The 14,760-nt window shown below is 41.3% G+C and overlaps 1 protein-coding gene across 1 annotated transcript; it reads right to left on the reverse strand.

Moving 5' to 3' along the window:
* Positions 1–1,249: 1,249 nt before the first annotated feature.
* On the reverse strand, positions 1,250–14,458 carry Pdk4 (pyruvate dehydrogenase kinase 4). Its single transcript, XM_021165409.2, has 11 exons — positions 14,158–14,458; positions 13,054–13,195; positions 10,914–10,985; positions 10,029–10,213; positions 9,790–9,876; positions 9,268–9,345; positions 7,359–7,435; positions 5,611–5,709; positions 5,296–5,406; positions 4,909–5,022; positions 1,250–3,651 (listed from the first exon to the last, which is right to left on the reverse strand). The coding sequence occupies exons 1-11, from the start codon at positions 14,285–14,287 to the stop codon at positions 3,508–3,510; spliced, it is 1,239 nt and encodes a 412-aa protein (XP_021021068.1). The 5' UTR covers positions 14,288–14,458; the 3' UTR covers positions 1,250–3,507.
* Between the last annotated feature and the right edge of the window lie 302 nt (positions 14,459–14,760).

Raw genomic sequence — 14,760 nt, forward strand, 5'->3', positions numbered from 1 at the left:
TGGTGACAGTCACTTATCCCCCAGGAACTGTAAGCTCCAGATAAACCCTTCCATTTATATTGCCTTGATCACTGTATTTTTTTATCACAGCAATAGAAAAATAGCTAATACACTATGTAAAAATGCTATGATGGGAGCAAAGTTGGTCATCTAAAGGCAGAGAAGGATCGCATTAAAATTCAGGGACAAAAATGGAGCAGAGACTGAAGAAAAGGCCATCCAGTGACAGCCCCACTTGGGATCCATCCCAAGTACAGGCACCAAACCCTGGAACTATTACTGATGCTATGCTGTGGGGGCAGACAGGAGCCCTAACATGGCTGGCTGTAGGTGCCTGCAGCTACATGAACCGGGTTCCTGAATGGGAGGCTGGGGAAACTGCAGGAGAAATAAGGAGCCCAGGACAAGATACTGATCAAGGCCCCAGAGATTACTAAGAGTCTGAGCTTATAAAGGGGGAAGGTCCATCCCCCACCATTTCAGGCTCTTGATGCTTTGTCGCCAGGCTGTCAGCCCTTGGTTGCCAGGCTGTTGTTTTTTCAGGAATGTCTCAGGAAGACAGGCTCAGCCTCTCAGCCGGTAGCAGAGTCTTGGAGAAAAGTGCAGAGGTGGCAGAACAATAGACCTATCTAGGTCGGAAGACTCCACCCTAGGTGGTCTCATTCACAGTAGCAGAACAGGTCTGAGCCAGCCTGCTTGAGGCTGGAACAGGCTACAGCTGTCCTCTGAGAGGCTCTACCAGTAGCTGACTGAGACAGATACAGATGCTTACAACCAACCATTGGACTGAGGTCAGGGACTCCTATGGAAGAGTTTGGGGAAGGGCTGAAGGAGCTAAAGGGGATTGCAACCCCATAGAAAGAACAACAGTATCAACTAACACAGATCCCTCAGAGCTATCAGAGACTAAGCCACCGACCAAAGAGCATACATGGGCTGGTCCATGGCCCCCTCTACATATGTAGCAGAGGACTGCCTTGTCTGGCCTCAGTGGGAAAGGATGCTTTTAATCCTGTAAAAACTTAATGACCCAAGGAAGGGGGATGCCAGTGTGGTGAGGAGCAAAGGGGAGGGAAATAGGGTGAAAACCTGATGGAGGTGTGACCAGGACGGGGGCAACATTCGGAATGTCAATAAATACAAGAATTAATAAAAAAGAAATAAAAGGGAACATGAGAATTCTAGGAAATGTGCATTGCCAAGCAGTTACTGAATACATACTTGTAGGTAAACATGTTTAGTTCTATTTGTTCATGGAGCATATACAAACAAGAAAAAGACAGCCACAATTTCTGTACTACTCTAAAACACTTTGGTTTTAAAATTAGGATGTTAAAGTTGCTTTTAATACTTTTCAAAGCCTATGCCAAATGTGTAGATGAGTTATATCTAAAGAAAAATATGAGGAACACCTTTAGTTGATATCGTTCATTATACTTTGAGATTATTCCAGAAAAGAATTTTATAAGACCACATTACTATTATAATAAAAATATTTATTATAAAATTATCACAATTCTTTGCATATAAACTAAAAACATAAATGTAATTCACACATTAATAAGTTAAGTGGGCCTGGGCATTTAGCATCTATCTACAAGAGTTTAAAGCCTCCCATGGTTCATAAGTAATAGGGAAGACTATTTTGATTTAATTTACACAGGTGACGCTATTGAGAGCCTAAAGGTTTTCTCTATTACTTTACACACAGTTCAGGATATTTGGGTTAATAACCAAATGCCTTAGATCTTTGGTAAACACAAGTAAATATTCATGTGCACAAATGCGTAGCTGAAATTTCAATGGAAACGTCAGCAACAAAACAACAATACACCAGATAACCCAAATGCTGATAGTTTTGTGTGATCAACCAATGTGGGAGTCAAAGTCCTGCTGTTAAAGTCACTGCCCTGATCATTTAAGGATAACATCTACAATGCAAAAAAGAAAAGAAAAGAACAGAAAAGAAGAGAAGAGAAGAGAAGAGAAGAGAAGAGAAGGAAGGAAGAAAGAAAGAAAGAAAGAAAATATTTGTGGCTCCCATTGCCACAACCAGGAGCACCTCAGCTCTAGGTCACTGTGAAATTAAATACAAATTTCAAACTCAACTGCGACACAGGACTGATAATATTACAATGCAGGAAAAAATTTCACATTATTTGACATAAATTATTATTTCACCTTGTCTAGTAAGAGGGAGACCCATTGAAGAAGCCATACTGCTTTCAAATATACCAATACATCCTCTTATCCTCCCCAGGAAAGGCACAGGGCATTCCTTGGGTTAGCATGTGGGGAAATTGGATGATGCCAGCCTTCTGGTTCCTTTCTTCCTTCCCTCTCTCCACTGCTTCCCTTGCTCCTCATTTTAATTCTCTCCAAAGGGATCCACATGGATGGCCTCCCGCTGATCCTTACACCTTCAGCCTCCCAAGCCTCATGCATATCACTAGTTCCTGATGTCCCAGTGCTTCACAATGAAATCCTCCTGATATGAGAACATTTTACTTCCAGACTACTCTCATGAAAGATACTCCAAGAAGGATTTAAATTTTCACACTCTGAAGACAATTGGCAACTAGAAAAATTTCAATAGATATGTTAATGTTAGAGTGTAGAGAATGTAGTTATAATATACAACGCACATCTTTTTTAAGAGTAGAAAGTAGATGACCTTGAAATTTTCACTACTTCTAGGTAGCGAAAGTTTACCACCATTTCTTCGCAGTAAAGTTCTAAGTATGAGATTTCTTTCTCTAATATGGGTTTCCCAACATACACAATCCTTGGATCACTTTGGCAATTTAATCTCCCTTTTGAACTCGACTTTCCGAAGTCAGTGCATATTTAACATTTCACCCAAGCCTCGGCACCAGCCAGAAGGCACTGGGTTTTTGAGTGCAAACCTAAAAAGCTACATGATACTGGAGCTGTCTTGACAGAGACACTTTTCTTCTGGGTTTGCACATAGGCTGCCACACTCAGCCACAAGCTCGATAAAGTGCTTTGATTCCTTCCATCCTGTCCTTTCTAGAGCACACTAACACCTATACAATGTACATTTACCCACATTTCTCCCAAGGCGCCAATCTTTGCATGGCGGGGAAACACTGAATATGTTCACTAAACACCAATTTATTTGGCTGGCAGCAAGAACCAACAAACATCCAGCTGTTGCAGCTGCAAGCCTCAGACTCTGTACTTGTTGAGAAAGCACTGTAACTCAGAGGCAGACGTCTTTTCAGTATTTGGAACAGTCATGAGTCGTTCTGCATTGCCAAAGAAGAAGTAGGACACCTGCTATCTCCTGGAGCCCTGCCCTGACTTCTCCTGGGTCATCCAACAAAGCTCTGTCCCTCAGCAGCTCAACGTCTGTACTCATGTTTGTGTTTTGCTTGCTTGGTTTTGTGTTGCATTGTTTTGCGGAATCTAGAGTCCACACACATTCACGAAGCAGCAATGCCACAGACCCACTTTGATCCCGTAAAATGTCAGGCATCATCCGCTTCACACTGCCAGCTTCTCCTTCGACAGGTTCTTCGGTTCCCTGCTTGGGATACACCAGTCATCAGCTTCGGAGCTCATCTGATAATGTTTGAAGGCTGACTTGTTAAAGACTGGGAGTTTTTCTACAGACTCAGAAGATAAAGCCTAAAAGGAGAGTAGAGAAAAAGAACAAATTAAAGAAATGACACATGGCTGTACTGCATTACTCAAAATACATTCAGAGGTATGATTTAATATTCAAGTTCTCTCATTTAATTGACTTTGTGGGAAAAATGTACCAAACCCAGGGTGTTCTAGATATTTCACAAAACATGACTAAAATACTATTATCTTTATTCAATAAAAGCTTAAATTTAGTGTAGTGTGAAATGGAATTAGAAAAAAAAATTATGTTTTTGTGGGTCAATATGCCAAATGTGTTCTGGAATAAATCCTGTCTAATCCTTACTACACTGATGGTCAAGAGAATCAAAAATAAATAAATAAATAAATAAAAATCTGAGACTAGTAAAGTAAAAAAAAAAAAAGCTTAAATTTTAGGTGTGGGATTGTATATACTTCGGTACAGATTTTTTGTTAATAATGACCGTTGGAGACCTCTGGTATAATGGAGTTGAAAAGAAAAGAAAAGAAATTCTTTTCAGAAAGAAACCTGGGTTTCTGTGATGGGGACCTGAGACTCATCGGTCATAGGCTTGCTTCCCTACAGTTTGAACACTTTTGCCCCTTTCAGAAATGAGTAAGTACATCAAGTATTTGAGAAAGTCAAGGGTACGTGAGTATTTAATTCCACCGTACAAAACGGAAGAAGCCTAGAAGCCACTGAGGTTGCAGGTTTTACCAGCTCTAAAAATTTTTTTTGTTGAAAACAGAGTTGGGAAGGTGATCCTAACAAACAAATTTAAGCTTTATCAGAGACAGGAAAATATGTAATCAGTTTTAAATTTCAAACAGGAAATACCTGGCACCCACTGATGGCTTGTGAGTAATCTTCCCCCTGGGTTTTAAATAGAGCCAGCTTAAGGTCACAACGGTCTTGGTTTTTGTTGTTTTAGTCTGAACCTTCCTTAGCACTATATAGCCCACAAGGCTGAGTAAAAAAGAACTCTAGCTATCCTCAGAGATGCCAAAGAGAAGTTGTCTGAGAAAGATTCCCATCAGGATGCTGCCTCTCTGGGGCTCAATCTGTGTCTGGGTCAGCACTGAGTCAGGGAGCACACGTTAGCTTTCTCTTGGGCAAGCTGTGTGATAAGTATGGTGTGCACACATGCAAATAGGAAAGTTAATAGCTGGCTGTTAGACTAACTTCATTTGAAGAGTTCACAGAGGACCGGAAAACACAGAGGTGTAAACCAATCCGTGGCTTTGAAAAGATGGCTTTTGACTGAGTTTCAGGCATACCTTTAAGTAGATGATAGCGTCTGTCCCATAACCTGACATAGAGTAGAGATTCAGATCTCCTTGAAAATACTTGGCGTAGAGACGAGAAATTGGCAAGCCATAACCAAAACCAGCCTGGAGGTAGAAGGTCAAGGGTTAATGAAAATGCAAACATGATCACTGGAATGCCAAATATGGAAAGGCGTTAGGAGCCTCACTGATACCTCCTCCTAATCAGAGTTCTTAGGATCTTCATTCTAATCTTAGCTAGCTTGGTCATATTTCTCATATGCCTGCGTGCCTACTTAGCTAAATAGATTATCTAGCTTAAATACTTCTTTATAAGTCTCATCCTATGTTTACAATGAGGTGGTTTTGAGATAAGTTGAGCTGTATCATTGGCCTTACCAAAGGGGCATTCCGGGAATTGTCCATCACAGGTGTTGGAGCAGTGGAGTACGTGTAACTAAAGAGGCGGTCAGTAATCCTCAGAGGGACACCGCCTCCTCGGTCAGAAATCTGAAACAGGCAAACAAATAGGTCAGCACTGTACTTTCCCGACAATGGGCACCTGTTTACAGAAAGAGGCCTTTCCTCTCTTCAAAGTCACAGGGCACATGTCTCATGGCTTTGAGAGTTGTCCCACGAGATTCCCCATGTCATTATCAACCCTTTTACCCCTCTCTCTAGATAGAACCTCCAACAAAAGCAGGGAGTGGTCACCTTGATTGTAAGGTCTTCTTTTCCCAAGACGACAGTGGCCTCTACTGGGGTCAAGGAAGGGCGGTTTTCTTGATGCTCGACTGTGGCCCTCATGGCATTCTAAGCACAACAAAACCATAAGGAATCAAAAGGAGGGAAGAATAAATGATGAAGCCAATAAATAACCGGTTTTATGTTTAAACTAAAAGCAGGAGAGGATAATTCAAAGTTCCTATTTCTTAAGTGAGTGATAAAACATCTCTGTAAACATAGCCATTTATGAATGTGTCATGTAGAATGTATAATTCAAAATCTTCATTTACCATGTAACATAGCTCCTGGGAGTAATGTCTAATGGAAAAACGATTCTGCTGGCTGTCAAGTTCTTATTTGTAAGCTTAATTTAAATGTAGAAATTGGTTTTTATAGTCCATTTCCTAGTGCCCCATTTTTCTGTCTTTCCATTACATTTTATATCCAAACACCAAAGACTATTACATAAGGAATGAACAGTGAATCATTGGACCAATTTATTGGCTTTTATAAAACTTGCTGGGGAAAAATAAGGTTGCTACTATTTAAAAGGACAGTCAATAATTCTAAATTAAATTTCTATTTGCATTTGAATATGATCTTAACTTTCACCAGGGATGGGAGAGTAACTCTGTGAGTTAGAACATTCAATTAAAATGAAAGTAAATTGATGAAAAAGCATCATGTCTTCTTCAGCGTCAAGGAAACTCCAATGCGCCTTGAGCTCACAGAGGAAACGCCCTGTGGGCAAGGCCTCATTTCACCAGTCTATTTCCCACTATCCTTTGGTGTTTGGGTATGACTCCAGATATTAATGGAAGTGAAATAAAATAGATCAGGTATTTGGAGTTTAATCAATACCTCATTGCCAAACATTAGGATGCCTTGGGAAACAGTATATTCTGGCTTTATGTCCGTATTAGAGGCAGATTTTACTTTGAAAAAGACTCCCTTCCTCCAGTCAGTCTATGAAATCGTCTTAGAGAGCATCACAAACTTCAAGTAACTCCTACTTCCTGGCTCTAAGTTCAGAGCATGAGTACTATCTCAGAATACAGAGAAGGATATGCTGTCAGTACTTAGATACCCAGAACAGAGGGCTAGAGGTGCAATTCTCAGATCCAGGGAACCTAACTACCTCCATCAACAAAGATGGTGGATGGCTGTGACATATACCATCTGAGAACCAGGGGTCTATAGGCTGGTTAGAAAGGGTGGACTGTGGATAACCATCATGTCCTTGGAAATTAAGAATCCAGGACACCACTCCTGACCTGCATAGGAGTTTACATTTTAACACACTCCACATGTGAATTGTGTTCATGTGATGGGATTGGCTGTTCTAGATTCCGAATACCGCCACCCCACCTATAGGACCTCTGCCTTCAAGTCTGCCGTGGTAGAGTCTGTAGTATGGAGGTTGCAAGACTTCATTCACAAAGACCCTGTGACCTCTTCTAAAGAATAAAGGACTAGAGCTTTGTTACAAATCTGAAGAAATGATGGAAACACAGTCTCCACCCTACATTACTGAGCTATAACGAACCATGTTGTATATTCTCAAGTACATTGTTTTACTGTGATCTCTATGTCCTTTCCTAAACACTGGCTACATAGCTTCGTTATATAAAAGTATTCTTAAGAGAATAAATAGAGGGTCTTATTTAATGGAGAATGATAAAACTAAGCACGAAACTATGTAGAGACAAACCCATGATTGCTGGGAAATATCATACCTTGAAGAGTTCAAAGAGCATGTGGTGAAGGTGTGAAGGAACGTACACAATGTGGATTGGTTGGCCTGGAAATTTTCCTAGAAAAAAAAATTAAACTCGTTAGCATCAGGGAAACAATTATTTTGCTGAAATGAACATTAGAGTCTTTCGGATCAATGTTTTAGTTCTAGACAAGATTGGGAGAGCTGTCATTTTCCTCACCTGAAAATTGTGACTTAGAACATTCCCTTTTAAACAGTAAAGACAGCTGGCTTATGTATCCAGTATGGTTCCAGCTGTTTCTTAGCATTCAAGGTTAAAGTTTGCATTTCCCTGTCAATGTTTGTAGTTGGCTGAAGTGTGAGGTCGTGGGATAAATCGTTACATAAGTGGGTCTATTTTCAACATGTTTAAAGTATACAATTTCACTAGTAATACTAAACGCATTTGAAGATAGGAGAAATAAGTATGCTTAGGACAGTAGTAGCTGTAATTTTCATATTTTAATACATATTACATGACATGCTTTTTAAAAATCACCAGAACATTAAATCTTAGAAGCTAAATGTGTCTAAGCTTCCCCAACAGGATAAGGAAAACAGAAACATAAGCTCCGTGATACCGCTTGAAAACAAAAATAAAAGTATTCTCTGATGCCCCGGGCCTTGGGAGACTTTGAATAAACACCAGGAGGGCCTGGCACAATCCTTCCTCTGTGTTGTCCAGCGGTTCGAGCAGTTTATCCCCAAATGTCACACAATTCTGCTTACTCTGGGTTCGTCATTGTCAGCCTTCCTGCTTCGATTTTAGTGTTCCCTTCCATTCCCTTGCCCTCTGTCTACGAGTTAGTCTATTTAAATCAAACAACTATTAATCTCGCCCTAGTAAATATCACTGTATATACTACTTGGAAAAAAACCTGTATTCAGAATGGAAAGGAATGGTCATTTCAACTTAAACATGCTTTGACCGGAGAAGCCACTCTCTTCTGGAATAGAAGAGAATAAGATAAAAATTGTCCCTTGCATTGATCATATAATCACTTTGACATGTGAAGACTTTGTCTCAGCAGACAACATAGAGTTCAAGTTTTGAAGTATGTTCCATTTCCAAATAGCATTATATATTTGCAGGGCATCTTTAAAATTCGTAGTAACAATATTCAAATGAGTATAAGCATACTTTAAAAATTCTTCAGTGTATAGTTCAGTACTGCTAACTATGCTGTGCACCAAATCTCTACAACTTATTCTTCTTACACAACTGACTTTTTATAGTTATTCAACAACAATTGCTTATCTCTTCCCCCGAGCCTTTGGCAAGTACTGCTGTAATTTTCACTTATGTGATTATGAATAATTTGGATATATATCTCACATGACCAGAATCATGCAACATCTATCATTCTGTGTGTATCTTATTCCTTATAGGGCAATTTGTGAAGTATTTTTGTCCTCTAGTCCCATGGATAACATTGTGAGAAGGTTACTGCCATTCACAACTGCTTTCTGTACTTCGGATATCCTTCTTCGTCATATTCTAGCTGTGACTATTCTCCTTTGGGGGACAGAGTCTTAGATATGTTTAGCTGGCCTGGGGGTTGAAGGACATGTAGGAAGAACTTGAGCTGCTCCACCTCCTAAGTTGTAGGGTTGCGGCACCACGCCTGGAGATGATCTTACACATTCTATAGTAAACAATCTTTCGTCATAGTCCAAAAGAATCATAGTAAGCAAGTGGTATACACAATTGAGGCTTTTCAGCTGAGGCAAATAGGGAGAAGTTTGTCTTAAAAAAACAAAACAAAACTTTTACAAGTTCTAAGCAAGCTCAGGAGAATAAAAAGAACACAAAAGCTGCCTTGTATTTGCAAAGACCCACAGTGCTACATTTTAATAGGTTTTCTTATGTCTTGCTGCTGCTAGCTTACCATTGACTTGTGTGAGGTTTAATTCTGGCGATGTTAGATAATACTGGTCGCAGAGCATCTTTGCACACTCAAAGGCATCTGGAATAGAAAAATTTTCATAACAATGAAATAAATTTATTCCAAGTACAGTTGTCATGTGGTACCCAATATGTTTACTACACTTAATCTAAAATTCTAATCACTGGAGAATTGGCTTATGTGTGTGAAAGATGTCTCTTTAATATTTTATTAACACATAATATTTTATTGAAGTTGTAGTAATAGGAATACATATACTTTTAGATCAAATACATTATATAATAATATGGCACATGGACCACTTATGTTTAAATTTTTTATAATACTATAAATGAGTGTTTATACTCCTGACACTCTAAAGCAAGGAAGTTTGATAGCAGAATTCATAAAGCACAAACAGAACACGGTGAACCCAAATTCATTAATGGAATCACCTAGATTACAGACTTGCCAACCATGTATTATACATTTTCAATAAGAGAAAGTCAGAGGTCTTGAAATTACCTTGGACTACTGCTACCACATCACAGTTTGGGTCGATACTTCCAATGTGGCTTGGGTTTCCTGTCTTTGAGTCACTGAATATGAGGACTGTTGAAAAATGAAAACAAAAGCATGTTATAAAACTCGGGGTGGTGACTAGAGCGACCACAAACCCCGTGAGTGCCCAGTCTCGGGCCCTGCGTCAGCGTAGCGTGTGCTCAGTGTCCATGCCTGGGCCATGCATGGAGAGGTTCACTTACTGTGCTGATTCATGAGCATCCGAGTAGAAATGCGGTTCATGTAAAACCGGTCCAAAAAGTACTGAAGATTTTGATTGGTAACGGGGTCCACTGTGCAGGTGTCTTTATACTCCAGGATCCCTTGAGCCATCGTAGGGACCACATTATGATGTCTGTTTCGAACTTTGACCAGCGTGTCTACAAACCTAAGCCAGACATTCATAGTTAGTGGACATTAAAGAAGTTTCCCAAATGTCTCTTGCTTATGTTACTTCAGAGAAAACTAAAGCTCTTTTTGCAGGACCAACCTAAGCACAGTCAATTACAAAATTCTGGGTGAAACTTCTTTTGGGCCCACACTCTACGTTCTTCTACAGTAGCAGAAGAGGCAGCTTCATGGAAGGCTTTGTATTTCCACTCACGCTATGACTGCTGCCTCTATTAAAAATGTTCATTAAGTCTGCTTGTTAAAGACTATTGAAAATCAAAGATGATTCTAGCAAGCCACTGTGGAAAATAACCACAGGGTTTTTTTTCCTCCTCTTTTTAAAGATTGCTATTTAGCTAGATAGAAATTGTCACATGGGAAGGAAGTATGCAATCACTAACGACCCAGGAGTCCATTAAAATTATGTTATGTCAAACTCCCTTGCAAATATAATCTTTGGACTAAATTTAAAGTAAACCTGGCATTCATTGGGAAGCACAAACTCCAAGTTCTCCGCATTGGCTCACTCCAGGCATTCATTCCAGCCCTACATTTCTCCACTTCTAAAACCACAGTTTATAAGGGGTAGCAATTTACTGTGAGAGGCTACAGCTCTGTAAGCTTAAAAAAAAAGATCTGGGAGACATGTCCAGAAGAATCCAGATTTCTAAACATGTATTTGCAAGAAGAAAGCTTACTCTGATAGAGCTTTCTGGTCTTCTGGGCTCTTCTCATGGAACTCCACCAAATCCATCAGGCTCTGGATATACCTGTGAAGACAGACGTTTTGAAATCAATGTCAGATGCGATTAAAATACCTTTAGGAATAACCAGAAAGGGGAAGGGGACCACTACGTTTCAAATTGAAACTTTTCTTCAAAATGTTTGGAAAATAATAGCTTAACATATTTTTAAAGCTGCACTTTTCCCACCCCTCTATTTTCCTGACCACTTTGGTTGGCAGATGTTTTCCATTCTTTTACTAAAAACACTCAGAATCAACATTTAAGAAAGCTTGAGAGACTCTTAGGGCTCAAAGGGAGGGACCTTAGATGAAATGTCCTACAGTGCGGAGAGGGAACTTGTAGAGCCCACCCTCCTCCAGCAGAAACACAAGGTATCAAGTGGAGGGATGGTCTTGCCATCCCACAGTCAAAAACGCTGACCCAGAATTGTTGCTGTCTGAAAGAACTTCAGGAACAAAATTGAAGAAGATCCTGAGGAAAAGGAGGTCCAGCAACAGGCCTAAATTGGGATTCAGCTGAGGGGGAGGGCTCAAGGACTGACGCCATTACTGATGCTATGGTGTACTTACAAACAGGGGACTATCATGGCTGCCCTCAAGACACAACAAGCAGTTGAAAGTCAGATGCAGATATTTGCACCCAACCGATGGATAGAAGCTGCTGACCCCTGTGGTTGAATTAGGGAGAAGCTGAAAGAAGCTGAGGAGGACGGCTACCCTATAGGAAGACCAACAGTCTCAACTAACCTGGACCCCTGGGATCTCTCAGACACCGAGCCACTAACCAGGCAGCACACACTGAGCTGATATGAGGCACCAAACTCATATAGAGCAGAGGACTGCCTGGTCTGGACTCAGTCAGAGAAGATGCACCTAGCCCTCAAGAGACTTGGGGCCCCTTTTGGAGATTGGGGGAGGAGGTGTGGAATGTGGAACAGTCAGAGGGTGGACTGGGAGGAGGATAAAGTCTGAACTGTAAAAAAAAAAAAGATTAAAGAATAAATAAAAAAGAGAAGAAAAACCTAAAGTATTCTGTTTTCTTTTTCCTGACTGTACATCTCTGCAGGAGAGCTAAAGTCTTGACAGTTGCAATGGGTACCACAGCCTGCACGTAATATTTCAGATTGGAATAATTCTCTTTGCATACCATATTTCTTCCAATCACTGGTATGCTGCACAGTCAGTCAATGGACTAGAGTAGGACTCTTTTTCTACTACAGTTTATAGCATGGATCTTCCCTCCAAACATCTGCTTGCTAGGCATCTCTTAGTTTGAAGAAAACAGTCAAAGTATTGAGGTTGAATGTTGGCCACGTGCTTGCTTTGTCTGTCTAAGAAATAAATTACTCCCTTTAATTATACGCAGCATTTCTTGTAACAATAGGTGGGCAGGGAGGGTTTCAGGCACTTGCTAAGATGCTAAGGGAGATGCCAAGATCGAATTTGAACCCAAGGATCGCTTTGCTAGTTGCTGAAAAGGAACAAAACTTAGACCCTCTCCGAACAGCAGACATCTACATCTATTTCTAGGCAAAAGATTGTTTGTACAATTTCAGATTCCATCCTTTGTTATGTAAAGGACAAAATTTTTAAAAAAAAATCCATTATGCCAATTATTCTTCAAACTTATCCCATACATCCAAATTATATTGTAATAGAAGTTGGGTATGGTAGTACATGGTTAAAACCCCAGCAACTAAGAGGTGAAGATAAGTAGAAAGGACTTCAAGGTCATCCTAGGCTATATAAGGAGTTCCAGGAAGCCTGTGATTCACCAGATCCAGCCTTAAGAGCCAAATAACGACAAGGAAAAAAGGAAAAGGAAAAGAAAAAGAAAAGCAAAAACAGAAGCCACACACCTCCAAAGTGAAGGGGAATGATTTTTTTCTTTTTTAGGATATTAACAAACATCTATTTGTAGATTTGTAACAATCCTAATGATAACCTGCCCTAAGTTAATACAAACTTACTTACAACTTTCAAAACTATTTTCTCTTAAGACTGCCTGTTATCCAAGCACGGTGTTAATATGGTATAAGAAGTGGTGCTCAGGTAACTTGTAAAGCCAGAGCCTTCAAACAGTGTGTCCTCACCAGCTCTTCACCAGCTGCACCGAAGGGGTGTTCACTAATCGGTCAGGGAGGATGTCGATCTCCTTCAGGATATTGGCCAGGCGGACGGGCAGCTCTTGCCGCAGAAAAGCAAAGGAAGTCCTTTCACAGGCATTTTCTGAACCTGTCGTGGGTGAAGCGTGTTCAGTTTGGGGGGAAATTTGAGACTAAATAGCAAATACAAAGGATGTTGTAAAATAATATCTTAACTACAGTTAGGTTAGTGCTTATAGACACTTTAAAGCTAGATCTGTAGTGCCGTTTTCTTTCTGTCCAATTCCACCCCCTTTTCACTTTTTAAGAGTGACCAATATAGGTGAAATACTGTTTATTTTCTTTATGAAAAGAAAAAAATAAACCCACTGTGGAGAAATCAGACCAACTCTCCAGTTATTTCCATCTGTGAGTCCAGGGCCAGCCTGTACCACAAACTCAACAACACACCCTCTAATGGGTATGAACCTGAAAGGGTCTGGGTAGAAGGAGACAGAGGCGTTTCCAGACTAGCAACAAACAATGCCACATTGACATCTTGAAATGGTCCGTATGCCACCGAGGCAGAAAGGGAGTAACTTTTCTTTCTTTTTTTCTTTTTGTAGTAGTAGTAATGTAAATACTTGTAAAACAATAAAGGAGAAATAAATAGTAAAGATGCCTGCTAGGCATGCCAAGAGATCAGCGGGGTGTGTGGGGAGGTGGGGGTATGAGTTTAAATCTGTATCTATCAATCTAAGGTAAGTTTGTGTTATTAGGAAATTGGGAAGAAAGGAGTTAGTTTAGCTTCGAGTCCATTATTAAAATGGTGGCTGAAAGGATATATATATATACTCAAATGATCTAGACAGTGAGAAGAGAAAAGTAGACTCCAAGTTGAGTGTCATTATGATTACAAGTGACTTAGCCTTTCTGGTACAAACTGGCAGAAAGTAACCAAACTAGGAAAACAGGTGCACAGCCTTTTGAGAATCCCGAGGTCTTCAGCCAAAGAGACCTCAGAGGTCCTAGCCCTGAACTCAACCCTTCCCATCCTGGGGCCTCCCCAGCCTCAGCGCCACCCTCCTGGGCCCTGCATCGCCCGCCTCTCACCAAAGTCCAGCAGCTGCTTCATGGACAGCGGGGACGGGCTGTAGCGGGAGAACAGCTCGACCTCCCTGGGGACCAGGCTGGCGCTGCTCAGCGAGCTGGCGCTGCGCATCACGAAGCGGGCTGCCTTCATTCTGACGCCCACCTAGGCTGGCGGTGGCTAGGATCCGTAGGGTTGGCGAGGGCTGCGGGTCAGGAGCGCGGTCGAGAGGGAGCAAGTGGGTTGTGGTCCCAGGGTCCCGGGTGCTCGAGCCTGGGTGAAGGGTTGACACTTGGGTCTTCCCACAACCCGATGTCTTGCCTTTTATCTACCTCCCCGCCCTCTCCACAACTCCAGCCAGGAGGAGGCTCTGGGACTCTGAACTTGGGGCCACACCAATCAGCTCAGAGAAAGAACTTTGGGCTCCTCCCTTTGGCCGCGGTCACTAGAAAGGCCTGGCACAGTGATCCCGACACGGTTTCCACGGCCTGCAAGGGGCAAAGGGTGAGAGGGAGGGAGGGTTGGGGTGGGATGGGGGAGCAGCTACAGCAGGCATCCGGGATGACGTGGGCCCCCCTTGGGATAGATCCCAGGTCTCTAGGACTTCAGGCCCGCCCAGACTTGTC

This window comes from Mus caroli, chromosome 6 (assembly GCF_900094665.2).
Source record: "Mus caroli chromosome 6, CAROLI_EIJ_v1.1, whole genome shotgun sequence".
In the NCBI taxonomy this organism is placed as follows: Eukaryota; Metazoa; Chordata; class Mammalia; order Rodentia; family Muridae; genus Mus; species Mus caroli.

Coding starts and splice junctions, on each gene's coding strand:
- Pdk4 (XM_021165409.2), bottom strand. CDS start 14,287: ATGAAGGCAGCCCGCTTCGTGATGCGCAGCGCCAGCTCGCTGAGCAGC. Junction 13,196..14,157: donor GAAGCAGCTGCTGGACTTTG/GTGAGAGGCGGG, acceptor CACCCACGACAG/GTTCAGAAAATGCCTGTGAA. Junction 10,986..13,053: donor GTGCAGCTGGTGAAGAGCTG/GTGAGGACACAC, acceptor CTGTCTTCACAG/GTATATCCAGAGCCTGATGG.